Source organism: Carettochelys insculpta, chromosome 4 (assembly GCF_033958435.1).
Source record: "Carettochelys insculpta isolate YL-2023 chromosome 4, ASM3395843v1, whole genome shotgun sequence".
Classification (NCBI taxonomy): domain Eukaryota; kingdom Metazoa; phylum Chordata; order Testudines; family Carettochelyidae; genus Carettochelys; species Carettochelys insculpta.
In genome coordinates this window covers 109716438-109744393 of record NC_134140.1, presented here as the reverse complement: position 1 = coordinate 109744393, position 27956 = coordinate 109716438, and the positions used below count along the sequence as shown (strand labels likewise).

Genomic DNA, 27956 nt, shown 5'->3' with positions numbered 1-27956 from the left:
AGGCAAGGCGGGCCGGCCGGCCGCTGCTTCGGGGATGTGCTGGGCTCGGCGGCCCCCTGAGCTGCGCTCCCTGCCTCCAGTGGCGGCATGGCAGGCGCGGGGCTGCCGGGCTGGCCCTGGCCGCTCCCGGGGGACCCCCCCGGCTGCGCGCTGCTGGCGGCCGCCGGGCTGCTGCTGGGGTTGTACTGGCTGCTGAGCCGCCCGCCGCGGGGGCTCCCGCCCGGTCCCAGGCCCTGGCCCCTGGTGGGCAACTTCGGCTTCGCGCTGCTGCCCGGTCCGCTGCGGCGGAGGTGGCTGCGGGGCGGGCAGAGGGGCCGCCGGCCGCTGTCCCCGCACCTGCTCCTGACCGGCCTGGCCAAGGTCTACGGCAGCGTCTTCACCCTCTTCGTGGGCAGCCGCCCCCTGATCGTGCTCAGCGACTTCGAGGCGGTGCGGCAGGCCCTGGTGGGCCAGGCCGAGGTGTTCAGCGACCGGCCCAGCGTGCCCATCGTGGCCATTCTCACCAAGAAGAAGGGTGAGCGCGGGGGCTGAGCGCCTCAGCCAGACCGGGGTACACTGCCCTGGTGCTCCGGCGGGGCTGCACAGCCACGGGCCCTGCAGGAGGGAGATGTGGCCAGGGGACTCCCTCCCTGGGAGCTTGCTTCCCAGCCGGGCTGGGGGAGGGAATGCCAGGAAAGGGACAAACCTTCCCCTCCAAACAGGGGAGCCCTAACCCGTGTGTGGTGGCCTGGCATGATGGATGGAGCCCAAAGGGGCAGCCTGCTGTATTCCCAGTGCTCACACCAGCAAAGGCTTGAGACATAGCAGGGCCAGGCAGCGTTTGGCCTTTATTTCCTGGTCCTAGTCAGTTGACTTGGGTCCGATTATTACAGGTCATGTGGCAATCAGACTCAGTAGCCACTGACTATGGGGGTTGTTGTGAGTCCCCAACCCTCATGTGTGCAGCTACAAACAAGCACAGTACAATATGTCCTTGGGTGCAGGTGTGTAGCCCAAAGAATTGGCTTACCTTTTCTTAGATGCTGCATGCAGGGAGGAGGGATGGTGTGGCGGAGACCTCATCATGGCCCAAGAGTTGAATCAGCCCAGCTGTGTCACTTGGCTGTGAAAAATCCATGTTTGAGTGGCTAGCTTAACCAACCTAACCCTAACTTGGTCCATGGAAGAATCCTTTCAACCCAGCTACTGCCTCTTGAGGAGGTGGATTAACTCCAAGCCCAGCGGAGAACCGTTCTCATCACCATGATGAGCGTGGACACTGAGCACTGGAGCAGAGCTGCTGTTGTGTTTCAAGTGTAGAGAAGCCCTGAGTCACAGGAGAGGGTTTCAGGATATCTGTTCTGTTGTCAGATCTACAACAGACTTCCTGCAAGGCTTGGGCAAGACTTTTTCCTCTCTTCGTTCCCCGTATCTCAGAGATGAGGAGAGCACTATTCCTGTACATAACTGTGGAGGAGGTATTTAAAGTAAGATTGTTACCTTTCTGCAGGATATGACAGTGATGGGTTGGTAACTTTGTAGACAGATGGTGAATAGGAATTGATTATATTTACACCTGGACTATACTAGAAAATTAGGTCAATTTAGCTACCATAGTGAAGTGTGAAAAATCCACACCTCTGGGCGGTATAGTTAAACCAACCTAAGTACCCATGTGGTCAGCACTAGGTCAATAGAAGAATTTTCCATTGACTTAGCTACTGCCTCTCCGGGAGGTGCATTACCTATGGCAAGGGAAGTTCTACGGTGGCAGAGCTGCAACAGCACAGCTATGCCTTTCTGACATTTAAAGTGAGGATAACCCTTACTGGGGGTGAATGGGACTGCTATGATGGATACATCTCTACTGAACTTGCCAAGTGAAGCTGCTGCCACAGTTGTCTTTTCCAGTCTCACTCTCCCCGACTCCCATATGACAGATTTAGACATTTGCTCAGGTTTACACACATTTTATGTAGCCCTCAATTTTTGGTTAGGTGAAATATGAGCACCTCTGCTTTATAAAAAGGCTTTGCCTGTCCTAGAACGTTTAAAGTGCAGCTGTGGTAGAGGTTTTAACATGGCAGTGTGGAAACGGCAGAGCTCTCCCATTGCCATAGCTCAGGGGTCGGCAACCAAAATAGCAAGGAAAGCCATCTTTTTTCCAATTTAAAAAAATAAATCAATAATTCAAGAGCTGCAATGTATGTGAATATGAGACCGTCAATAAATAATGTCAAACCCTATTTTTTGTAACCCCTCTTTTAAGAACAGTGTGCACTCAATTATTTGTAATGTGATACATGTTTACTGCAGGATGCTAACAAACTTTTTATATATTCTATTTCCTTATACTTCAGGTGTATGTTTGCACTACTGTCTTCCTGACTCTCTCTCCTGAACCTTCTCTCTGTCTCTGGAGGATGCTAGTGGGATCCAACATTTCAAAAATCATGTATTTGCTCTTTAGCTATGAGTTTTTTCATTTTTGGGCTTTTAGATGTTCACTGTTTATTGAAAATAATCAGGAAGGTGTGGGTTTTGTTTTATGTTTTGTTTTGGTTTTGCTTTGCAATTATAGCATCAGGAGCCACAAAGAAGTCCTTAAAGAGCCTCAGGTTGCAGACCTCTTGTTCTAGATAAACCACCTCCATGAGTGCATGGCTCCCAGCCCTGTAGTACAATTTACATTGGCGCCTCACAGTGCTATAACTTATGCTTGGGATCTAGGAGGTGTGTTTTCATATCCCTGAGCCAGAACATTACAGCGCATCAAAGTGCCAGTGTAGATTTAGCTAAAGATGTAAAATCCCCATAAAGCAGTTAACCAGAGCTGGTGATCAGCTTATGCTGTAAAGCATGAGGGATGAGAAGCTTGGTCATTTTATCCCTACTTGAAGTAAAGGGGAGGTGTACTGTTTATATGCAGGAATTTAAAAAGGGGTTTGTCTTTGTTCTGTGATGGCTAATGTAACAGCATTTTCAGAAAACCTTTCAAGTAGTTTGGTGAGAAGCTTAGATAACTGGACACTTCTTCAGCTCTGGCAGACAAAAGCAATACTGCTCATGTTGATGTGTGGGTAAATAGTGTAGCTGGAGATTTTTAAATCCAGCTCTGCATTTATTGCTTCATAGATGAGATGCCTCACAGGTCTAAGGTGGTTTTTACAATCAACCACCGAAGGATTGATTGTCGCAACTGTCATAAAAATGGCATGTGATATGTTTCTGTAGCGAACAGATGTTACTTTGAGGGTTTTGTTATGTAACAAGTTGAGGGCCTTTTTTGAACTGAGCATAAACCTCCTAGTGATGACATCTGTGTGTCTGGATAGCTGTCTCCTTTATTGAAGGGAGGAGGGGCACACAGGTGGCTTGCTAATTTTGTTCTGTATCTTTTGAAATAGATCTTTGACACTCTTTTCAGGGATTGAAAATGCATTGGTTTAATGCCCCAGAACTGATATACTTAGTTCTAGACCAGTGCCAAAATATTACTACGATGTGGAGGAGCCAATGACATCTCATTTGTCCCACATTTGTCAGGTTGGTATTTGAGAGTTGCATGATAGTTAAATTAAATAAGTGGTTTCCCAACACAGGGCCTGTCTACTTCTACTAATAGATGTTAGAGTTTTTAGGCTTTGGCACATCTTACTTTTGGAAAAATCTAGGTTATAGAGGAGGAGTTTAGTGTTTTGTCCTGGCTGTGGCAAGTTCTGCAATCCAGTCAAGAGCACGGAGTTCCATGCTGAGGGCTAGCTTCTGAGAGTTCTTTTTCCCACTCTTCTGTGCATTTCAGCTATTGATGTTTTCATAGTGTCTAATGGGTGTAATTGATTTAGTGGCTCTTGATCTTTTGAAGTCATGCAGGCCTGGCTCACTAAGGGCTTTAAATGTCAAGGCCAGGAGTTTGAGCAGTATCTCATGGGGAGACAGAGAAATGTGCAGAGTCCGAAGGTGTCATGGTTTTGTGGGCAAAGTAGGTTGCCGCATTTTTAACCACCTATTGCCTGTGTCAGACTTTAAGTTCTGTGGATGCCTTGCGAACCAGGGCATAAAAAATCACTGGGCTCCTATTGGCCACATGTGAATGGCTCGGGCAAGGATGCTAGCAGTGGAGGCCAGTGGTGGCATCTCCTCTTCTCTGGACTTCCTGTTTGCCATGCAAACTTGCAAGGAAGGGAGGTGGAAGGGAACGATCATCTGTCCCTCTTGTGGAAAATCTTGGCTGCTTTTAGGATGGAGAGCGCTATCAATCGCCGACCCCCTCTTTGTTGGATTCATGTCATGAATAACTTCAGTGCCTGCTTCTGCTGCTGTCTGTAGCCTACTTGAGCAGGAGCAGCAGTAACAGACTGAAAATTAAGTAAGTTTTGACCTTTTCACTGCTACCCACCAAGTTCTGAGCAGAAGCTATGAAACTGTCTGGTCTTGTTAGCACTCACGTGCACTATAGTAACGGAAGCTGGGAATAGGTAGCAGGGGATGGATCAGTTGATGAATACCTGTTTTGTTCATTACTTCTGGGGCACCTGGTTCTGGCCACTGTCAGAAGACCAGATACTGAGCTAGATGGACCTTTCTTATGTTAACATTTTTCTTTAAGCTTCCCACCAGAAAACTGTCACAGGTCCACCCATAGCAGCAGTGTTGGGGCATTAATATAGAACGGCAGATTCTAGATGATGTGAAGGTTACGAGACCTTCTCTAAACAGTGTTAGACAAAACAAAACAGCAGTCATGTAGCACTTTAAAGACTAACAAGATTAGCTTCCATCCTGCGCACACAACTGGATCCATTGTTTACAGTCAAGTCCTTAGGTACAATCACATTTTCTCTGATCCTGCTGACAGAGACCGAAAACTACAAGATCTCTACCAAATATTCATAAACCTGAATTACCCACCAGGAGAAATAAAAAAAAAAACAAAAAAAACCCAAATAAACAGGGCCAGACAAGTACCTAGAGACCAGCTACGCCAAGATAAGCCAATAACAGAACACCACTCATCATTACCCACAGCCCCCAACTCAAACCACTGCAACACATTATTAAAGACCTACAACCTATCCTTAATCAGGATGCCGCACTCCAGAAGGCCGTAGGTGACAGGACTTTTATCTCCTACAGACAACCTCCCAACCTTATGAAGATTCTCACTAATAGCCACAGTCTATCCTGCAGGTACACCAGTCCTGGAACTTTTCCTTGCAACAAGACCCGCTGCCAACTTTGTCCACATATCTCTTCTGGAGATACCATCACTGGACCTAACCAGGTTATTCACAGAATCATGGGCACATTCTCGTGTTCCTGGACTAACATCATATATGCCATCATGTGCCAACAATGCCCACATGCTTTGTATATTGGACAGACTTGAAACTCTCTTAGACAAAGAATTAATAGGCATAAAACAGACATAAAAAACTCCTGATTCACAAACCTGTCAGCCAGCACTTTAATGGAGTGGGCCTTTCTGTTAATGACCTGAAAGTCTGCGTTTTACTGAAGAGGAATTGTCACACTAATTTGGAAAGAGAGGCTGCTGAACTCTCTTTTATATTCAAATTTGACACATTAACACACGGTTTGAACCGGGATGGGAATTTTCTAGCTTATTATAGGGGCTCTTTTGCATACTTGGCTTTATGTAATTCTTGACTCCCCCCCTGCCTCTCTGATTTGCTCACCTTGATAATATTTTTCTGATTTGTCAACCTTGATTGCTATTTTTGGTTCCCTGTGCCTTAAATATTGAGTCTGTTCTGGTATGGCTATGGTCTGAAGAAGTGGGTCTGTCCCATGAAAGCTCATCACCTAACAAATTATTTTGTTAGTCTTTAAAGTGCTACTGGACTGCTTTTTTGTTTTGATACTATATAGACTTGCACGGCTATCTCTCTGTTAATTATTTATTAGGTGATGAGCTTTCCTACGACAGACCCACTTCTTCAGATCTGTGTAATTTCCAGTCCATCTGGGTCTGGACTAGAAATTATATAAATCTGAAGAAGTAGGTCTGTCCCATAGAAGTTCATCACCTAATAAATCATTGTTAGTCTTTAAAGTGCTACATAACTGCTGTTTAGTCAGAATACAGACTAACATGGCTACCTCACTGTTAGACAAGGTGGTGATAGCAGCAGCAGCGGAAAGCCTACCCTAGGGCACTCACCCTTACTGTGGCCAGTGCATCTGCACCAGGCTATAAGGAGAAGGCTGAAGAGAAATGCTCGTGTGGGAGTCGGCAACCAAAATAGCAAAAAGAGCCATTTTTTTTCAAATTTCATAAAAAAATCAATAATTCAAGAGCCACAATGCATATGATGACTAAGACTTTATTAGCAACTCAATTGAAACACAGATACAATATCATATCCTACAATGCACTACCTATATTAAAGGGGGTATTGTCCAACTTTTGGAGATCAAATATTATTTGCTATTTAGATATAAATTGTTCATTGTTGGGATGTTATTTGTTCGCCGTTTATTGAAAATAACCAGGAGGGTTGTGGGGATTTTTTTTTAACTTTGCAATTATAGCATCAGGAGCAACAAAGAAATCATTAAAGAGCTGCATGTGGTTCCAGAGCACCAGGTTGCAGACCCCTGTGCTAGTGCAAACAAGGCCAGCTGTTTGTTTTGTTTGTTTGTTTTTTGTTTTTTGTTTTTTGCCAACAAGATGAGATGAGGTCTGAGTTGTCCTCTGCAGTTTTTCTGCTACAAAACCAAGGCTGGATCATAGCTCGTTATTGCTATCATACACCTTAATTTAATAGGATAGCTGGTGTATTTTGGAATAATGTGAGCAGGTAACTCATAATAAATATTTCTGAGGTCATGCATGGAAAGGAGCAGCAACATGCTATGCAAAAGTGCATCCTGGGATATCTTCAATTCTACAGAAGCTGATTGTGTAGGTCCCCTTACTTGGAAGCCTAGCACTTAGCAATTCCTGTAGGTCCCACTAATGTCTTTTACGATGGGCATCAGTCATCTCTCTTTACTACCTTATTATTTTCAGCATATTTTCATAACTGACAATCTACTCGTCACACTTCTACTTTTTATCTGAGGCGATTTTTTGAAAAGGGCCTACATTTCAGTTGAATGCAGCTACTATATTTGACCTATTTATCTTAACATAGAGAGTTGCATTTGTTTATGAAACAAAAAATGTGTGATGCAAATTGCATAGAAGGTAAAAGTGATACATGCACTGTTTTTATAATTCAGATTCTCCATGGACAAATACCACAAAAAGCAAAAACTCTTCTGCCTCTCTGATAAAATGAACCCTGAAACATAAAGAAGTTAGTTAATTTTGTCATCTAGTGCAGCAAAGGGCAACCTAGACTAGTGAGTGGGCAGCATAATTGGAGGCACACATCTCCTAGAACTGAAAGGGGCCTCAGGAGGTCATCTAGTCCAGTTCCCTGCCCCCTTGGCAGGGCAAAGCACCATCTCTGGGTGGCTTCCTCAAGGATTGAGCTCACAACCCTGGATTTAGCAGGCTAGTACTCAAACCACTGAGCTACCCTCCCCAAGGTAGTGCACCAGGTGAGGCTTGAGCTTACAACCTCAGCATGTCACTTGCAGTACTGTCCTATAAATACTGTGCGCTAACTCATTGTGCCACAAGCTGCCATCCGTCATCTCAGTGGGCCATACAACTATCATAACCAAGACGGTCTCCCAAGATGAGGTAGTTTTGCTAAACACTTACATACTTAGATTGACGCATAGCAGCACTTTCATTGGATGCAGAGGGAGCTCATGCCTCTTATGGTCAATGTGTGCAATCAGCATGCATCTCACTTCATGTACCCTTGCTTTACATGTCACGTTAGTAATACTGGTAGGAAAACAAATGGCGAGCAATGAAACCAGCAGAATTTGGCAACTTTGCACATGGGCAACTGAAAACAAACTGTCTCTTGGGTCAGATCTACAACCCCGACGGGCTGCATGAGGCGCACGAGGTTGCCTGCTATTGATCTAGTCTAAACACTTGTTGCAGTGACTAAGACAACTCCATTTGTGGATTTAAGCCAGAAGTCATGTTGACTTGACTTAAAGTACCTAGATTTGAATTTTATGAGGCAAAGAGATTTTGTACTAGTGTTTGAAATTTTGACACACTTCCCTTCAGGCCCCTCCTCCCCTGCACTGAACAAAGGTTTTGATAGTATTAGCAAGCAGTGGTGTCTTTAGACTCTGTACTCCAGATAAATCAAGGCAGTTTAAGGTCATCCTCATGCAGTCTGGCCCACATGGGTGAATCTCTGTTGGACTTACTGGGGCTCCATACAGGGAGCCTAAGCCTGCCCATCCAACTAGTATTGATGTTAACTTGTGTGCAGTTTTTTTATTTATATGCATTTATTGAAACAATAAATGAAATATATAGTTTCCCTTTTAGTTTTTCAATTTTTACCTAATCATCTTGCCAGTGTAAACTGCAAAGGGTGAATGGGCTTGTATCTCTTGCTCTGCAGCTGTATGGTGTATAAAGACACCCTTTTCCCCTTCCTGTGTGGTTGTATTCTCCTTTCTGTCATTAATAAAAGTATTGTCAGTATTAAGTGCAGTCTTCCATGTTGTGGTAAGACATCTCAAAAATACATATTGGAAGCTTTTGAAGCCCATAGTTGGTAGAGTTTTCTGTCATGAGTGGTAGGTCTTATCTGTTTCTGTGTGGGTTACTTGGTTTGTTTTTTGGCAAAAACCAACAAGATTAGCTGCAGTAGTGGTATCATTGTTGTGACTGTAGCACAGTGAATACAAAGCCTAATAAAAATGCCCAATTGTCATTGTTTGATGCACTTCTATGGATTCTTCAAATTCTTTCTTGTAGTTAGAACACCCATTTCTGAGTACATTTGGCCTTCAGCTCATGTACAGAGTTAGTGCTGTTTACCTTACTGCCTTTTCTCAGGGTACATCTATACTTACCGGGGAGTGGCGCACCATGATTGATTTTCCAGGGATCGATTTTTGCCACATGTGTGACAACATGAGAAAATGATCTCTCTGATATGTAGAGTAAGAGATGTCGACACGTGCATGAAGAGGCCCAATCTACACCAGGAAAGAAAATTGATCCTGATATGTCGATGCCAGCTACGCAAATGGTGTGGCTACAATTGCGTTTCTGGGATTGACTTTGATCCCTAGTGTAGACCAGGCATCGGTGAGCTTCATTTAAGAAACAAAATTGCTTTATTACTCCTGTATTGTTATGCAGCACTCAGCTAGTAGGTTCAGCTTTCTTCTCTGGTCTCCATTGTTGTAACCTAGTGCTCTTTCTCCTTTTCAATCTGTTTCTCCATCTCTATTAACATCTACGTATAATAAGCTGCAAGTTGAATCTCGCTAAACCTGGAGACTCACAGCCGGGGGCTGGCCAGCAGCTGGGAGTGGAGCTGGTCCCATGGTCAGGGACTGGTGGCCGGCTGGAGGGAGCCATCCGGAGGCCAGTGGCTGGGGTTGAAAACCAAGCTTGGCCCTATGACTGTTGGGGTTGGCAGCTTAAAGTGAACAGCTGGTGGCCAGGAGGGCCAGAATTGACCTCCTCTGGTTGGGCAAACTCCCTTGTTTGGGACCAGCTAGGTCCACAGGCTTCTGAACCAGGGATGTAGTTGTTAGTTGCTCCAAAATGATCTGGGATTTCCTTGCTTATGATGACCTCTTGGAGAACTGTGCATCACCTCTGGCCTTCCTCTTGATTGGGACACCCTCCTTTTCATGAGCCTGTATAATTAGACCTCTGGAATCTGACAAAGCTGGTCTTTACCCATGAAAGCTTATGCTCCAAAATATCTGTTAGTCTATAAGGTGCCACAGGACTTGTTGTTTTTGTGTGTCTGAAGGGACTTGCAGTAGAACCTTAGAGTTGCATATACCTTGGTAGTGAGGATGGTTTGTAACTGAACAAAACATAATGGGTATTTCTTTAAGTTTACAACTGAGCATTGACTTCATACAGCTTTGAATCTCATTATTATTATTATTTAGCTTAGGTATAATGCATCATGTTGCTATATTTGTTCCCCGCCTCCTCCTCCCCCGGGCTTCCTGATTGCATACTTCCAGGTCCCAATGAGGTGTGTGGTTGGCAGGTCAGTTTATAACTCTGGTGTTTGTAACTGCTGATGTTCTATTATAATAAGATACTGGGACAGTCTCAATTTTAAAACACAAAAGAAACAAACCCAAAAAACCCCAACAACCAGAATTGTTCTTTACAGAAAATGTGTTGCCAAGAAGCTGTCCTACAAGGCATATTTGTATTGAAATAAAATGAGGTTCTGTTGACTCAGTTGGTACAGTGCAGTGGCTTTCTTCTTATTCAGGGACCAATCATAACAATGTTACTTTGTTCAAGACCTTTGGAACTAAAGTGTCTAGATTTTTCAGACTCGTACATTCACTTTATTACATAATTCAATCAGAAAATTTAATTGTGGAGACAACATACATTACCCTGACCGTTAATAGTTGACACGCTCTTTGGTGTATACAACCTTTTGTACATTATTATACCTATTCTTACAAAATAAATCCAGAAAAGTTATTTATATCACTCTTAACTCATTTTCTTGTAAATTTGTTTAACTTTTAGATGACCTATGATCCACCTGGAGTACGAAGGTTTGAGTTAACGGTAGAAGAGAGGTGTATAACTCACTTTTATGTTTAGAATTTTGACTATTAGGTCCTTTTATCAAAATGTGGATGCCTACCCAGAAGGAAGACAAACCTTTCTGCTACCAGTTTCTAATGGCCACTGAACTGCACTCTTGTGTGATGTATTTGCCCTTGTGCCATGTTAGATAAGACATTAAACTCTTGTCAAAACACCTTTCCCAAATCAATTATTTATTTAAAATAAACTTTGATACTCAGTATTAGTGCAGGTTGAACCTCCCTGATCAGGAACTCTTATTGGGTAACATCTGTAATTCAGCACAATTTTAGTCAGCTGGATGACCATGTGTCATGGATGTGGCCAAGTGTCCTGTGGTCCCATGAAGTTTGTTTACAGCCACCAGTCCCGGCTCTCAGTGTTTTATGCTGTTATTTAGCTGTAATTTACCTCTAAATGTCTTCTAAGAGCCCAGTGAGCAGTGGAAGTATTGATAGTATTGACCTCTAGTGGTTCAACAAATTCTGTTGTTTTGGCACTGGTCAGGTTCCAAGGGTGCTGGACTAGAAATGCTCAATCTCTAGTGAAGCATGTGACTGTCAGAGCTTTAGCAAAACAAGCTGCTCTTTCTAAGAAAACAATGTGAGTTCCCCATAAGTAGCCCTGAAGTATTGGTTCTAGCTCTGGTAGCTTAGATTTGGAAAAGCCTTTTATTTAAAGCTGATCAGAGACGGTCACTTCAGCTAGTGGGGGTGGTTGTTTTTTTTTATACTATACAGTACTGTAAATGAGTGCAGTGCCTATTGTCAAATCAAAGGTGCAGGTAAGCCACTGTACCCCACTGCAAGTGCATGGGTGGCCTGCCCCTCCTCCTTTCCCTCCTGCTCTTCTCCACTGGAGCCCAAACCAGCCCCCTCACATTGCCCCAGGGCTGAACGGCTGGGTGAGCCCCTGGGTGTTATGGCGATAGTGCCCCCAGTCTCCAGACCCAGGGCTTGAGTGGCCAGGCAGCGCAGTGGCTGCAACCTGGCCAGTGCAGCATGGCGGCTGTGCCCTGGCCAAACCCAAGCTCTGCACGTGCCCCCTCCACACTCCAGTCCCTGCCCTGAGGCCCCCATACTATCCTACCCCTTTCCTGACTCCTGCACCCCACGCTCCCCAGCTCCCTGCTCTGAGTCCCCCACATCCACCCCACACTTAAATTTCTTACAGGGGTACTCATATTGCAACCCCTCCCCCTTGTCCTCCGCCCTGAGTTTCCCCCAAAGGGGGTGTTGCGATACAACAGTACCTGTGAAAAAAGTAAAGTTACTTGCACCCCTCTATCAAACCCAACAGTATATGTATATTTAGATGTAGGTTAACATAGTTCACTCCAAAGAAGCAGCCATCAAAAAAGCAAAGAGGATATGAGGAGTTATTAAAAAAAAAAGGGATAGAAAATAAGACAAAGAATATCTTGCTGCTCCTATATAAAACTATGGTATGCCTACATCTTGAATACTGTGTACAGATGCGGTCTCCTCACCTCAAAAAAGATATATTGGCATTAGAAAAGGCTCAGAAAAGGGCAACTAAAATGATTAGGGGTTTGGAAGGCATCCCATGTGGCGAGAGGCTAAAGATACTGGGACTTTTCAGCTTAGAAGAGAGGAGACTGAGGGGGGATATGATAGAGGTATATAAGATCGTGAGTGTGTGGAGAGGGTGAATATAGAAAAGTTATTTACTTGTTCCCATACCATAAGAACTAGAGGACACAATAATGGGTAGCAGGTTTAAAATTAATTTAAAAAAAAAAAGTTCTTTTTCGCACAATGCACAGTCACCCTGTGGAGCTCCTTGCCAGAGGAGGCTGTAAAGGCTAGGAATCTAACAGAGTTCAAAAAAGAGCTTGATAAATTCATGGAGGTTAGGTCGATAAAAGACTATTAGCCAGGGAGTAGTAACGGTGTCCCTGGCCTTTGTTTGTCAAAGGCAGGAAACAAGTTGCTTGATCATTGTCTTCGGTCTGCCCCATCTGGGGCACCTTGTACTGACCACTGTCGGCAGACGGGATGCTGGGCTAGATGGACCTTTGGCCTGACCCAGTAATGTCCATTCTTATTTTCTTATGTTCACATGAACAAAAGTTTAAATTTTGAATTTGAGGTATGCTTAATAATAAGAACACCCTTGGAGAAATGTGTCTAGGGAGTTTTCAAAACATCAGTGATACAAATCAAAGGGCATTTTTACTGAGGTTCTAAATATTTTGTTATCTTTCCAGCCTTTGTGGCTTTTATATCCTGTTACTTAATAATTGCTACATAAAAATATAGAGCTCAACTGAATTTTCTCTTTCATGAGAATTGCCTACATGCTGACGGTACTGAGAGATCCGTGTACCATGGATAGAGTTGTCCTGTGATATCACAGTGCAGAAAAAAAATGTTTGTGTATTTGGTTATTTCCATCTTACTCATGGGATTTGGATAGGAGGATCTCTTTATTTCTGGTGATTTTTTTAAATGGTTCCTATTAATATATGTCCAAAATTTGGCATTCGTGTGAAATTAGTACTAGCTGGTAAGCAATAATAATAGTTGTATAGTGCCTTCCAACTGAGGAGTTCAAATGCATTACTAACCTTATGCCTGTTGAGGTAGCTGTTATATCCAATTTACAGATTGGAAATCTGAGGTACAGAGCTTCTTAATGCCACGTAAGAAGTTTTTGGTGGAGTCGGAATGGCATCGTCTTTCGCTGGCTTGTAGTTCTGTGCTTTGATCAGATGACTCCTTCCTTTTGGGAAAGTTCCTGCTTTGGTTGTGAGGTTGTTTTTATGCTGTTGGAGTGTGTGGTTGGGGGAAGGTTTAAATGTGTCACCTTGAGAACATAGTGGCTCAATTTGGGATTCACCTTTTTCTTTCAGGTGTTGTTTTTGCACCGTATGGCCCAGTATGGAGACAACAGAGGAAGTTTTCTCATGCAACTCTTCGTCATTTTGGATTAGGAAAGCATAGCCTAGAACCCAGAATCATTGAAGAATTGAAATATGTGAAGGAGGAAATGCTCAGACGTGGGGAGGATCCATTTAATCCCTTTTCTATTATCAGCAATTCCGTCTCCAATATTATCTGTTCTATGGCCTTTGGCAGGCGCTTTGAGTATGAAGATATCGAGTTTAAGACCATGCTAAGGCTCATGTCACGTGGACTGGAGATAAGTGTAAATACCCCAGTACTTCTGGTCAACATTTGTCCTTGGCTGTATTATCTTCCCTTTGGTCCTTTCAGAGAACTGAGACAAATTGAGTTAGATGTCACGGCTTTTCTAAAGAAAATAATTGCTCAGCACAGGGACTCCCTGGATAGAGACAATCCCAGGGACTTCATCGATATGTATCTCCTCCAAGTGGAAGAAGAGAGAGAGAGCAGCAGCGAGAGCAGCTTTGATGAAGACTACTTGTTTTTTATTATTGGTGACCTCTTCATCGCAGGCACTGACACCACTACCAATACTCTGCTCTGGTGTCTGCTTTATATGTCTCTTCACCCAGACATACAAGGTAAATGAGACCGCATTTATTCAAGACTCTGGTGGTGGTGTTTTTAATGTTGTGCTGTATTTTTATGAAGAAGGCAGATGGGCAAGTAATCCAAAATTTTGTTTCCTACTTAGAACTTTAATTTTAGATTATCAATAATTTAAAGGACCAGTACTTAGAGCATGTCAGGATCCTAGTTTTCTCTGTGTGTACGCGCGCGTGTGTGTGTGTGTGTGTGTGTGTGTGCGCGCTCACGCATATACACATACACGCAAATACAAGCCTCCCCTCCGTTCTACCCCTCAAAAACTGGAATATTTGGAAATGAGTAATATAATATTTTGAGGTACTCCAGAGGACATTAACATTGCCCACATAATGCCTGCCATTCTGTATGTTTGCCACCAACATTTTTGAGATGTGTAGCTGAGGCAAGTATTGCAGCTAGCTGAGTTGTCAGACTTGGATACATTGAGGTTTTGGCCAGGAGACCCTGAGCTCCAGCCCATGCCAGAATATCAACTAGACAAAGAAGGCTTCAAGAAAGTGGCCTTGTGATGTGGCTGGAGTAAATACTGCCTACAACCCTTCTGTCAGTGCCTCTTAATCTAGAGAAATCTCTCTTTAAAACCATCAAGGTAGTAGTTTTATGCTTCAAACTCTGTTATAAATCTTCCTCAGGCAAAGTTGTTCAATAGAACAATAGTTGTTCAGCATTTTGGAAATAAGAGTCTGGGACAGAGCTGAAAAAAAGGACTCCCCAGGCCAGAATGGTATGTATGGCCACCATCTGACCTCTGAGTACGTGCCCTCAGACACCTTCAAAAGATGAGCATTGGCGTTCATATGCCTAACTTTCCTACACACTAAAACTCACGTTCTTCGTACGCCAGAAATGCATTGTCTTTATCGCAACAATTTCTAACCCACTAGCCCTCCTCTCTCCCACTGCTCAGTTGCTTTTTTTGTCCTGTGAATCCAGTGGTTCTAACCTGCCACTTTCCCTTGAACGGTCCCTTAGAAATGTTTTAGTACATATGTAGCCAGTTTTGTTCTGCTTTAGTTGTGACATTCAGCAGCCTAGTCTGCACTAGAAAGTTAGGTTTGTGTAAGCTGCCTTGTGTTAACCAAATTGTGCATGTGTCTACAGTTAAATTTGACTCCCACCAATCTCAGCACCTCATTACAGCAGCATGATAACACCACTTCCCTGAGAAGTATTGACTCATGGTCTGTGTACTGTGGTCAACAGAGTGACGGTGTAGACTTCACATAAGCTGTGTTGACTTTAACAGCCCTCCAACAGCTGTCTCACAATGCCCATTGCTGGACATTCTGGTCAGAAATCTGAACTCTGCTGCTCACTGCTCACAGGCACTGGAAATCACTCTTCCCCTCCTAATGCTACAAAATTTTAAAATGAATTTTCCTGATTGTCCAGCTTGGAAGTTGTTGAGAACACCTGGCAGTTCTGTCATATGCAGCTGCCCAGCAACCATGTCACTTGCATGCTCTAGACATACTCTGTCCTGGAGTAAATGGGAGATATTCGATCTTTTGGGACGGTGGGGAGAAAAGCTGTGGGCATGGCTACAGACCAGCTACAGAAATGTGCACATGTGCAAGCAGGAAAAGGGGTATGACAGGGACGAGAAGCAGTTCTTCATGAAAGCTGAAAAACTGTCAGGTGTATTCCATCTGGTGCCAAGTGGCAGACCAGCTGCTTTCACCAAGAGCTGCTTGACAGAGACCCCACCCTGCAGGGCACCATAGATACCTCTGAGGAGCCTGAGCCACAGATCTTTTCTGGGAACAGCGAGGATGAGGGGATGTATGTGAGGAGCATCAGAGGAATATGTTGATCTAACCCCTTGGCATAGACCAACTCCTCGTGTTTCTCACGCAAGCAGAATTTCCTTAGCAATGCCATAGATGGCAGCATGCGTCTGTTTAGCAAGGGAAGATTTCCCAGTCTTAGTGATAATACACAGAACTTTTTCTTATGCTGACCAAGCAGATAATTAACTTGGAATTGGTGTTGAGGAGGTAGCAAGTTTAATGCTGAAATGCAGAACTGGCGAGCAGAATACCCAGTAAAGAAACATGATTTCCAGGGGAGTTGTGGATAACTAATATTAGCTGTTACTTAAATAACAATAACCCAGTTTGCTTTTCCCCCTGTGGCCTGTCCTTCATTTCCTGCTTCTTTGTTTAAACTGTGAGTTCTTTGGGGCAGGGTCTCCATCTTCACTGTTTCAAGGAAAGTGCCTAGTCGTGGATGCTGCTGTAATGCAACTTAATACTGTATGATGAGCCTTCCGTGCGATGATAAATAGGGTGAGAGAAGGACCTTGCAACTTCCTCCATTCCTTTGGATCCAATATACATGACAGGGTAGGAGAAGTAGTCCACTTTCTCTTTCTTCCTTTCCCAACCTCACACACCCCACCAAAGAATAAATGAAGGTGGGTTAGAAACTCTTTCAAACAGTGTGGCAGATGCCAGATTTTGTGTACTGGTAATGGATGCTGTGTTTTGTTAACCCATTACTCCACAAATCTGAGGAAGGCTGCACACTTCCTGAGCCAAGGAGTGTGCCAGAGAGGCCAAAAATTGAGAACTGCAGGTCTCAAGAGCTCTGTTATGGCTGAGCTGAAAGGCAGAGACTTTATTAAAACTCCAAACCAATTTTGAGCTAGAGTCCCAGTCCATTACTAATGAGATCTGCTGTGAAGAGAGAGCTCTTGCTGCTCTGGGTACTTGTATATTGGGTACTTGTATATTGGAGCTGAGACGCCTACAGTCATGGCTGCCCCTGTGTATACCAGTAAAGGAAGATCATCATCTTGCAGCTAAGGAAGGTGTCTGAGCCTGGCTGCCTGGTCATTCTTCTTTGATGTGGGTAAGGCTGACTTCGGGTACTACTGTAATGGGACATGCCAGGGCCAGAGCACCACTGCTGAGTTAGTGTGGCTCTGCAGGCACTCCCCGGCCTTGGTTTTGTTTCTCTGAGGCCATTTAAGTCCTCCCATAGTCTAGCGGGTAAAAGTTTTGGTTCCCATTTATTTGGGATTTGAAGGCTGTTGCCTTGGTCTCAGGAGTTTCACAGCCTTCCTCCTTGGGGGCCTGTGGTTCTCAGTCCTGGAAGGTCCTCTCTCTGTGTGGGTGTCTGCCTATCACTGAGCCCTGGTGGCACTTGTTATCCAGATGGGCTCTTCAATTTAGCTCGTTATGGATAGCCTGGGTACGGATTCCCTTTAGGGCAGTGGTTCCCAAACTTTTCAGCATCACGCCCCCCCCCTTTGACTTTTGAGAGACCTTCATGCCCCCCCATCTCTTCTTTATCATCATACAACCCCCCGTTAACCAAAAATTCAATTAATAATTTAAAGTAAACACAAAAACTTGGTATAAAAATGTTGTTTAAATTAAAATTAAGCACAAATAGTTTTTCTTGGCCCAAAAATTTAATAAAAATGTAATTTAACATCAAAAACAGCAGAAACAAAATAAATTTAATGTGAAGGATGATGCTACATTTCCTTCCCAAGTTGGGAAATCCTAGGTTTGAAAGGTGAAAGTGCGCAATGCAAATCGTTTTTGACATTCAGTCAATTTCTTTGTTTAATTTTTAATGTGAATAAACTTGAAAAGCTTTTTCCACAGGGGTGTGTTTACAAAAATGGAAGAACAGTACGTAGCACTTCTTCCCCAACTTTCAAGTACATTTGGAAACATTTTATCCAAAATTCCTCAAAGCTTGAGTCTTTTGAAATTCTTTTGCACTTGAATCATATTTTATTTCAAGTGCTTGTTCTTTCAATATTTCCGGCAATGTATCGACATCAATGCTGAATGGATGGATGGAGTCGGCAGAGGAGTTGTCTGGAAAAGAGTGGATAGCAGACTCAGTGGCGCTGTGCCGCCCTGCCCCGAGCTGCGCGCCAACTGCCGAAGCCTTAGTGTCACGCCTCCCACCCCCAGCCATGGGGCCCCCTTACCTCCTGCTGGACCTGGACCCGTGCTGGGCTGACACCAGCCCCGCCACAGGTTGCAGCAGCTGGTTCTAGCCCCATGCTGGACATGGCCTGGGCCCCATGGGCCCTGAATGGCTGCTGGCATGGCCTCAGAGATGCAGGTGCAGCCCAGGCCCTGCAGAGACCAGCTACCGCCCTGGCAGGGGAGCCGGACACTGTGCTGGCCCCATCCCAGCCCATAGGCCGACTATGGACCAGCCAGGCTAACAACACAGCCCCACTTTGTGGATGCCTGGTGCAGCCCCAGCTGGCCAGCTGCCTGAGCCCTGTGCCAGCCTCTAGAGCTGCCCACACCAGGCTCCCACCCACCTGATCCCTGTGCTGCCAGAGCCGCTTGCCCACCCACCAGATGCTGGGGCCATCTGCCTGCTTGCCCGCCAGCCGCCAGGGCCAGATGCCCGCCCACCCACCAGCCGCCCGAGCTGCCCATCCAAACAGTGGGTCAGCTGCCTGAGCCCCCTGTTTCCGGGGCCAGCCACCTGCCTGCCAGCCCAAGTCGGGGCCAGCTGCCCAACCCCACAATCTGCCCACCTGAGACCCTCCCCTCCCCCAAAGCCAGGCACCACGAGCCCCCTACTCTTACCCCATCTCCCTCCTCTCCCCCGAGCCAAGCTCCCCCACCCCCATCTAACCCCATCCTCCTCCCTCTCCCACCCCCGCAACCCACGCTCCTTTGCAGGAGGCAGCTAGATCCATGTGGTCTTTGCTGGTGGCCTGCTTTTCATATCAGCTGCGCCGGGTCGCCCACGTAAAATAGCAGGGGCAGAGAGGTGGAAGCAAAGGCTGCCTCTTTCTTAGAGTAAGGGGAATGAAGGTGGGGGGACTGGGTTGCCTCACGCCCCCTCTGGAATTTCTTCACGCCCCCCCAGTTTGGGAAGCCATGCTTTTGGGGTATGTCTACACTACACAGCTATTAGCAATATGGCTGTGTTGACAAAAAACCTCCACTCCTGTGAGCATGTTTGCTTTAGCACTCCTGCTGACAAAGCATTGTTTACACTAGTAGGTACCATGGTAAAGCTTTTATTGTATGGGAGGAGGGTGTAAGCCCCTGTGGATGACAAAAGCCTTGCCACTCTATTGCCTACAGGACCAGAGATGTCTGAATGGTCATTTGAGAACTCCTAAGCCCTTGGGTGTCTAGAAGTGAAAGTCTCTGCTATCCTTTTACTGGTACCCATAGTTTTCCTCCACTGTACTATGACTATATATAATGTAAATGTGAAAGTACATCAGTGCCTTTGCTTTTAGTTTTCATCTTTCTCTTTACTCCCCCCTTCTTTTACGCAGAAAAAGTTCATGCAGAAATTGAAGTGGTCGTTGGGCGTGACAGAGTTCCTTCTCTCACTGACAAGGCACATATGCCCTTCACAGAGGCAACCATCATGGAGGTTCAGAGGATGACTGTGGTTGTTCCTCTTTCTGTTCCTAGAATGGCCTCAGAAACTGCTGGTAAGTGTGTGTCAGTTGTTTTATTGGTTATGTTTTATGGCTGAAATGCCTGATGGGACAGATGCTGAGAACTTTATGGAAATTGCAGTTATTCAGTTATAGATGTGACTTCAGTGTGTAAAATGTCATGTCTTTAGGCAGAAGGGCTAGGAATGCTCATCTGCTCATCCAAAGTGGCTGAAAGATCCAGCTTTTGGGAACGGTAAAGGAGAATCTCAGCTTTCATTTAAAAAAACAAAAAACTCTAACCCTTTTCCTGCCCCAATGAGCATTGAAAACAATACCATGATGTAAATCGGTTGTTGAGATGGAAAGGAATAGGCTGCTGGTTTCCATTTCCAAAGACAACAACAATCCAGTCATTCCCAACCTTTTCAGTAATGGGGGACGCTTCAGTGAGACAGACAATTCCGTGTCTCATCCGCTTTTTTCAGCTGAATTGAGTACTCATAAACGTTGCTGTTGTTCCCTGACTGGTAGCATAATTTAGTATACTTCTGGCTGCTGTAAGTTGTGCTGAGGTATGAAACTGGCACACAGTCATCCCAGAATCAGGAGCACAAGGACCACCTTTGCACCCAGACTTCTGCCCTTTGTCCTGAGATGCAATGGGTGGTTCTTGTCCATAGATGAGGATTGGGGCTGCTATTTAATGACTATAGTCCCTCTTCTGTTTAGTGTGAAATCTCTCATGCTTGGTCCTAACACCTATCGAATATCCTGTCTCTACTTTTGTTTTGAAGTGCTACAGGGATATACTATTCCTAAGGGCAGTGTGATTGTGCCCAACTTGTGGTCAGTGCACAGAGATCCCAATATATGGGAGAGACCCGATGAATTCCGACCAACAAGATTTCTGGATGAAAATGGCCAGCTAATCAAAAGAGAAACGTTCATTCCTTTTGGAATTGGTAAAATGCCTAGATGTAGTTGGAATGGGTTTTGTTGTGTTTTGTTTAAATGTTGGGGATGAGAATTATGCTTCCACGAAGGTTTTTGGCATTTGCTTACTTCATCATAGAAAATAGAGTGAAAGTTAAACTTATGTGGTGCACACTGATTACTTAAGCTTTGTATGTTTAAAAAAAAACAAAACAAAACTTCTTGGGAGTGTCTTGCAAAACACTGACAAACCTACCCCCACCTGCCTGACTGAATAAGCAGAACTGCCTCCAAGAATTCTCTGAGGTGGATCATGTGATACTGTAAAAGTGATTTCACTGCCATAAAATTTGAAGACTGTATGTGTGTTTAATATCAAACAATAAAACCAAGTGAAGTCCAACCAAGACACTGAATCCCAATCTTAACAATTCATATCTGAGTCCTTCTTGGCTTGGGACAAGGCTGTATGGAAATTGTAGGGATGTTATTGCATAAATCAATAATACAAGGATTAATAATATTTACTTTTCTAATCTCTCCGTAGGCAAACGTGTGTGCATGGGAGAGCAGCTAGCAAAAATGGAGCTGTTCTTAATGTTTGTAAATCTCATGCAAAGCTTTACCTTTTTGTATCCAGAGAATGCTACAAAACCAGCTATGGAAGGAAGATTTGGTCTAACTTTAGCTCCATTTCCATTCAATATAATTGCTGTGAAGAGATGAAGATATTTCAAAAAAGAGCTAAATGAAGCGATACTGCACTTAGCAAATTCAGCTTGACATTTTTATCATTCTAAGGTATGAGAACATATTCAATAAAAATGGTTAATTTTCCTTGAACATGAACCAGTAACTCAGGGTTAGCTGCTGAGTTTCACAAATGATTTGATGAGAACATGTCAGCTAATTTGATGTTCTTTGCCTTTGTTTTTATTTTTGACATTGTTACCCAACCTGTTAGTGTTAATTTTGAGATGAAGGAACAAATTAGCACATGACACTTTACCAATTATCAAGTGTTATTTTGGTCAATATATTTTCAAGGCATTGAAGGTATACCTTTGCTGAACAAAGTGAAGGACGGGACTGACTAATACTGGAGGAAGAATTAAATGAATTAAGGGATTTGGATTTTAGCATTTAGACATGTTTCTTTATACAATGTCGCTGAATAGTGTTAGAAATGACTAGAGCAGAAATGCTCAAACTAAAGTTTTCTAGTGACTCTTTACTGTATCTCCTGAAGCTCTTTCCATGATACTAAAACACCCTGATTCAATTATTTATGATGTTGTTAACCAATTGTAGTTGATAAAATAATATGACTTGGTCAGTCATTATTATATATATTTGTATATATTACAGTGGACCCCTGACTTACCTGGAGGTTATGTTCTTCTGCAACCCCGCATAAGTCAAATTTCACATAACTTGGGGGAGCCAGGAAACTGACCACTGCAGCACCACTGGTCAATTTCCTGTATACTGTGAGTGGCCAGCAGCTGAGAGCCTGGCTCTGGGCTGCCCCCAATCACAGGAGAGGGGAAACTGACTAGGGCTGCTGCACTGGTCAGTTTCTCTGCTCCTGTGAGTGGCCCAGAGCTGGTGTCTAGCTCTGAGCTGCTTGTCCTACCTGGGAGCCAGGAAACTGACTAGTGCTTTTGTCCCCGCTCCTGGGTTTATGTAGTAATTTTTGTTGTAAGAACAGGGTGATGGTGCAGAGAAGTTTGAGAACTCCTGCCTCACTTCATGATCTGTCTATATAGGTCGAGCCTCTCTAGTCTGACAACATCCATGGTCATCCAGCATGATTTTAATTAACTGGATGTCTACTTCTTATGGGTATGGCCAAATTTCCTGTGGTCTCATAAAGTCTGTTTTCAGCCACCAGCCCTGGCTCTGTGTTCTGCGCTGTTGTTTAGCTCTAATTTACCCTTAAATGTTGTCTAAGAGTCCAGTAAGCCATGAAAGTGTTGGTAATGCTGCTAAACAATATCGACCTCATATGGTCCAGCAAATTCTCTTGTTCAGCATTGGACAGGCGCTGAGGGTGCCGGGCTACAGAGGTTCAATTGGTACATTGTACGCTGCCAGTAGGAGAGAGCTTCCAGCTGAGTTGACAGGTTCAAGCTCATGCTATCCTGTTAGGAATAGCTGTGCAGATAAAGCTTTTAAGCTGTGGCTTGACAGGTTTCCCTCTCTAGGTTTTAGAGCCTGAGCTCTAGCCTGAGTTGCAGTGTCTACTATAATAATGACTGCGTAATGTGGCCAGTGTCTGTTGACCTGAGCTCTGAGGTTTGCTGCTGTAGATGATTGCTACAATAAAAGGCCAAATTAAAAGTGTAGGTCCAACAACCATCAAACTGTGGAAGTGGAAATTCCACTCAGGATCCAAATCTTCCATCTTGGAGTTTAAAATGAGGATGACCTTGTAGCAAGCAATGCTACGCAAATAGTCAAAAAAGCACTTTTAAAGAACTTGAAAAGCATTGGTATCTAGGACTCAGGCAAACCTTCTACATGGAGCTGAAGTCTCTCCTCTTCATGAAATCCCAAGAAGAATATTGGAAAGAGAGCCACAGCCAGCCACATGACATTGGAAAACCAGATTTGTCTTGTCCCTCTGTGACACGGGCAGTTTTTAGTGCAGTGTGCTATTTGCTAATGAAGCCCATATGAAGGTACCTTAGAATGGGACACTGCCAGTCATGAGCTTTCCTCCTTTTTGTTTTGTAAAAATAACGGCTGGCATTGCTTGAATGTCCAAGTGTAATACCTATTTGGGGCACTCAGCAGCTAACTTTGATGTAATTAATGTTTTGAGAAATTTCAGGTTTTGATACTGAGATGTGTTCATGTCCAGTCTTTGTTAAAAAAAGTGTTGTGTTCCCCCCACTGGGGGGTGTTAGAAGTATTTGCTACCCACTTGATGCTAAGGTCACATGCAGTGTTTCCTCTATTGTCATCATCCATGGGCAGAATAAATTTTATGTGCACCAAGGCATGTGCAGATGTGTACCACCAATAGAAACACATGCTGTCTACTGTGGGCCTTCTGCTAATCAGTTGGGCAGCGCTGAAATCTTTCCTGGGCATCTGCCCACATGCTCAGCTTATAGGGAACACTGGTCACATGACTGGAATGTGAAATTGAGTCACCAGAAGAATGGCATTGATTAGTCTGTTCCTTGTCAAAGCTAAGAGAAGTGGTGAAAAGTAAATTAGGCTCTTAAAATTGAAATTATGTATTGCTTTTTTATAGCACTTTTACATTTGGGGTCTTTGCTAATGTCCCTTTTTAAAGCTTCCAGTCAGCTCCTTTTGGTTAAAATGAATCATTTTCATTTGCATTGGAGGTTAATACAGTGCCTTTGCATTGTTGAATGATGGATCAGGATGGTATAATAGCTTGGCATTTTTATGTGAAGAAGCCTGCTGTTTAGGAGACCCAAAACTTGACACCTGGTTTTGTAGGTTAGACTGGCTTATAGAAAATACTGGAAAACTTTGACAACAATATGACTATAGAAGGAGAAATGAAAGAACTATAATGAGGAGTAATAAGTCTTTTCAAACAAGCATTCTAAAACAGTTATAGAAGATTGTTGAGTTGGGACTGATAATTGTAGTGTTACTAGCATATTTACCATTGCCAATAATTGACTGCTTTAGAATAATAAATACTACTTTGTATTGCTTTCATCTCCTGCAAGACAAAAGAGTTCAAGTGCTGTTCCCATTGCATATTGTTGATTAACATAACAGATGTTGTCAGAAGGCTGATCTCACAGCCTGACATTAGCAATGCAAAATATTGACCGGCATCGAAAAACTGCTTGACCAGCTCCATGTGTGTACCACCTTTTCCAGCAGGTCTGTCACATGCCAAGCATGACTATCTTTTGACAGTTCATAAGGAGACTGAAATTTTCTTTTAGAGCAACAGTGTCATTCTTGTTGCAGTTTATGAGCAAACTATAAGATATAAACTTCATGGCTGTGACCTTACTGCCACCATGAACAAAGTATTGCCTTGTCATGTGCATTAGGTACAGTGTTAAATATATTTTAGTCCAAAACCAATGGAATTGCTTGCTCCAGTAAAACTCAGACAACTGATTATAACAAATGTCTTAAGATTTCCAAATTTTGAATAGCTGAAGCTCATATTATCATGTCTGCCCCACCAGGCTGTGTATCTTGGTGACTCCATTAGCTATTATGTGCAGTGAGACTAAAGCAGAAATGATGCAGCTGGTTAGCCTTGTTTGTAAATGCCCATCTTCTTTTTAATCCAAAAAGCAATGATTTTTGGTTAGCCAGATATAATAATAAAAACAATCGGGACCAGTGTTTTCTGATTTAAAGACAATTGCAGTGTTCCTCTGCAAGCTTCACAAATGGTCTTGGATATTTTCTTTCAGCCAATACTGATACATTATTCTGCATATCGGTTTTGGAATTCCACTGGTTGAATCAACACCAAAACCAAGCAAGAATTTCTGCAAGCAAACTGCAGAAATTGAAGACTAGATATACCATGTCAAACCAGTCTCGGAAAACTGTCGTTTTCTTTATTAAACACATTCCTCACAGCAATTGTAAGGTCTATATTTCTGTCTGAAAGCTGAAGACAAAAACACTTTTCAAAGAATATGGGAAGCATGTTGATCCAGACACCAAAAAAACAGAGATACTCGCTGAACTCTGCTTGCCTGAGTTGATATAAGGAGGCAGTGGAGGGTGCTGATTTCACTCGTTACAGTTGCACAGCCTGACGATTCCTCTTTAAGCTTGGAGGTGCTGACTTGGTGAAACAACATTATCTGTAAAAGACAGTTCTGTTGCCACACACCTCATCTGTAACTCAAAGATCAAAACTGAGAAGCTGACTAGACAGAAGGTTGAGGAAAGAGCTCTTTTCAAATGTCCAACAAAACGCTGCCACTTTACTTCTGTCATCTCCATATGTTGCAGAAGAAATAAACAGGGCCCTCATGGTTCCCAACAGTGGAAAAACTGCTAGCAAGGAAGGCACTTATCCTGATTTCCATACAAATTTGTGCCCAAAAGGGGACAAAGGGCTGGTAGAGCTATTCACTGCTGTATCTGTTAAGCAGGGAAGATGCCAAAAAGCTGACATGAGGCAAGTCATTGGCTTTCTCTAACATAAGTAACCACAAGATGCTGCTGCTGGTTATCACCCAATATCACTCCTCTCCATAACTCACAAGATAAGGGAGAGGGTTTTGCTGGCCCATTTCACTCCGTTTTTGAGGCCATCCTGCCAAAAGAACAGGCCAGTTTCAGACTGGGACAAAGTTGCTGTGACCAGGTTCTTGCCCTTAGTCCTTACTTTGAAGCTGGATTCCATGAGAGTCTAAAACCCAGAATAGCACCAGTAGATTTATCTACCACCTATGACATGACATAGAAAGAGGGACTCTGGCTCAAGATATCGGGGTCATCAAATACTATAGCTCTCTGCAACTCCTGATCATGGTGTTGAGTGACTGTAAATGTTGCATCCTTTTTGAAAGTGCAAATCAGCAAAGCTTGTATCCTCAGTTATGGTTTGCCTCAAGGTTCCCTGCTGGTTCTGTCGCTATTCAATATTTATATTAGTAACTTATGTGAAATTGTGCAATGTAAGTTAATTTAGGCTGATGACATTACTTCTACAATATAAGGCAAAAAGCCCTACTGCTGTTGGCAACACCCTCTTCACCAACGTGAAGATAATGGCAACATACTTTGAATATTGGAAGTTCTGCCCCAGTGCATCCTCCAAAAAATCTGCCTTTCTCCAGAATACCAAAGCTGTCAAGGAACTACTTAGTATGACCTTCAGTGATTAACAGGCCAGAGTATTTGGGTGCAACTTGGGACAGAAATTTGACTTAAGCTTCATCTGAAGAAGAACTGCAAAACCAGCCTTGTCTAAAAACATGCACACACAATGCTAGGTGCCAATACATGCGTCATACAGGACATCTAACATAGTTCTTGATTGCTGAGCATTGCACATTGGCCTAGACAGGCATCTTAATGCTACAATGAGGGTTATAACAAGCAAGCAAATCACCACCTGTTAGTTCAATGGTTGCTCACTCCGTCACAGATCACTGCCACACAAGATCCAGAGAAAAAAGCAGTTAAGTAGCGAGAGACACATAGCTTGTGAGTATACGTGAACCATGGTACACTTGATCTTTCCAGTTCATGAGGATTTATAGAACCATCTAAAGACATGCCTAACATCTCTGTTCTTTCTGGGGTTGGAGGAAGCCTTAAATTGTTCTCACTCAATCCTGAGGCCCATTGGAAAAAAGTTTGGGGTAATGTTTAAAAACTTGATTGCCAACCCCAGAAAAGAACTTAAGGGTTGAGCCTACCCCAGAAACAAGGGTCCACATTAAACTGTTTTGAGATTGTCACATGGCGCATTCCGCAAATTCTTTTCCTCTCTGGAAGATCAGAGACAATGCACAGTGTGTCTATGGAACCCACTTGCAAACAGTGGACCAGCCTATGAGTCAGTGACCACTTAAGTCATTTGCAGTGGTGTTTTAGGCTTGTACCAAGCCATTTCTGAGATTTTCCCCTTGGATCACCAGTCTGGACTTGGCTGTATGACTATTCACAAGAAATTGCCTTGGAGCAGACTGAGGTGAAGAAATTCCTGCACAGCTGGTATTTGCTGAAATCCTTATTCTAGAAATCTTCAGTTACAAAGCTGTAATAAAATGCTGATAATTTTTCTGACTTCTGTTAAAGACCTACCCGAACACCATGGTAATCGTGCTATGCAACTGATTGATTTTTACAAAGTACATACACTTTACCTAAGAGGATAAATGTGAGAAATACTATAAATTTTTGGCATATTTTCAAAGAAACTACACATAAAGTAATAGATGTATGTACCCGCCTGTTGAGTGTATGGATTTTTCATGTAAATTGTCATGTGTTTTTGCTGTATCTTTTGAAGGCTTTTGTCTGCCTTCAAAACCAGTGATCTACAGAGAAATGTGCTACGTAAATTCTCCCATTAAGTTTTCAGAAGTATTTTGTAAGTTTTCTCACAAGTTGTAGCTTCTGATTGTACATAGAATCCAATGCTGGTCTGCTGCCACACACACACCCGTGTGTATGTGTATACATAAATAGTAATGGGGGTAACCATTATCAAGTCTGCCAAAATATGAGTTGCTGTTGCAACTGATACAAAGGACTTTAATCCCTGGCAAATAAAATTAAAGGTTATTCTAGTTTCTGAGAGAGAGAGAGAGAGAGAGAGAGAGAGAGAGACTAGAAATTGCATGGCTCAGAAGAAGTAAATTACACTTGTTTATGTAATGTATACCCTGCTGCTGGGGAGCAAAGGTTAATTGGTTAAAAAAAAAAAGGTTAG

General features: G+C 43.5%; 1 protein-coding gene and 1 long non-coding RNA gene across 6 annotated transcripts in view; one reads left to right on the top strand and one right to left on the bottom strand.

Annotated features, from left to right (window-relative positions):
• The window catches only part of LOC142012735 (uncharacterized), a 43596-nt gene extending 42459 nt beyond the window's left edge, over positions 1 to 1137 (bottom strand). Inside the window, exon 1 of the long non-coding RNA XR_012645450.1 lies at positions 1010 to 1137. This is a non-coding gene — a long non-coding RNA (uncharacterized LOC142012735). The remainder of the gene's footprint in view (positions 1 to 1009) is intronic.
• CYP2U1 (cytochrome P450 family 2 subfamily U member 1) lies at positions 22 to 27777 on the top strand. 5 transcript variants are annotated; one of them, XR_012645446.1, is made up of 6 exons: positions 22 to 514; positions 13554 to 14189; positions 19496 to 19657; positions 20401 to 20568; positions 21180 to 21340; positions 24967 to 27777. XR_012645446.1 is itself a non-coding variant. In XM_074993465.1 (5 exons), the coding sequence occupies exons 1-5, from the start codon at positions 88 to 90 to the stop codon at positions 21263 to 21265; spliced, it is 1572 nt and encodes a 523-aa protein (XP_074849566.1). In that variant the 5' UTR covers positions 22 to 87; the 3' UTR covers positions 21266 to 24947. The 5 variants fall into 5 exon arrangements, 1 of the variants encoding a protein (XP_074849566.1); XR_012645445.1 differs by having other exon boundaries at positions 21087 to 21340; XR_012645448.1 differs by lacking the exon at positions 20401 to 20568.
• Positions 27778 to 27956: the final 179 nt, after the last annotated feature.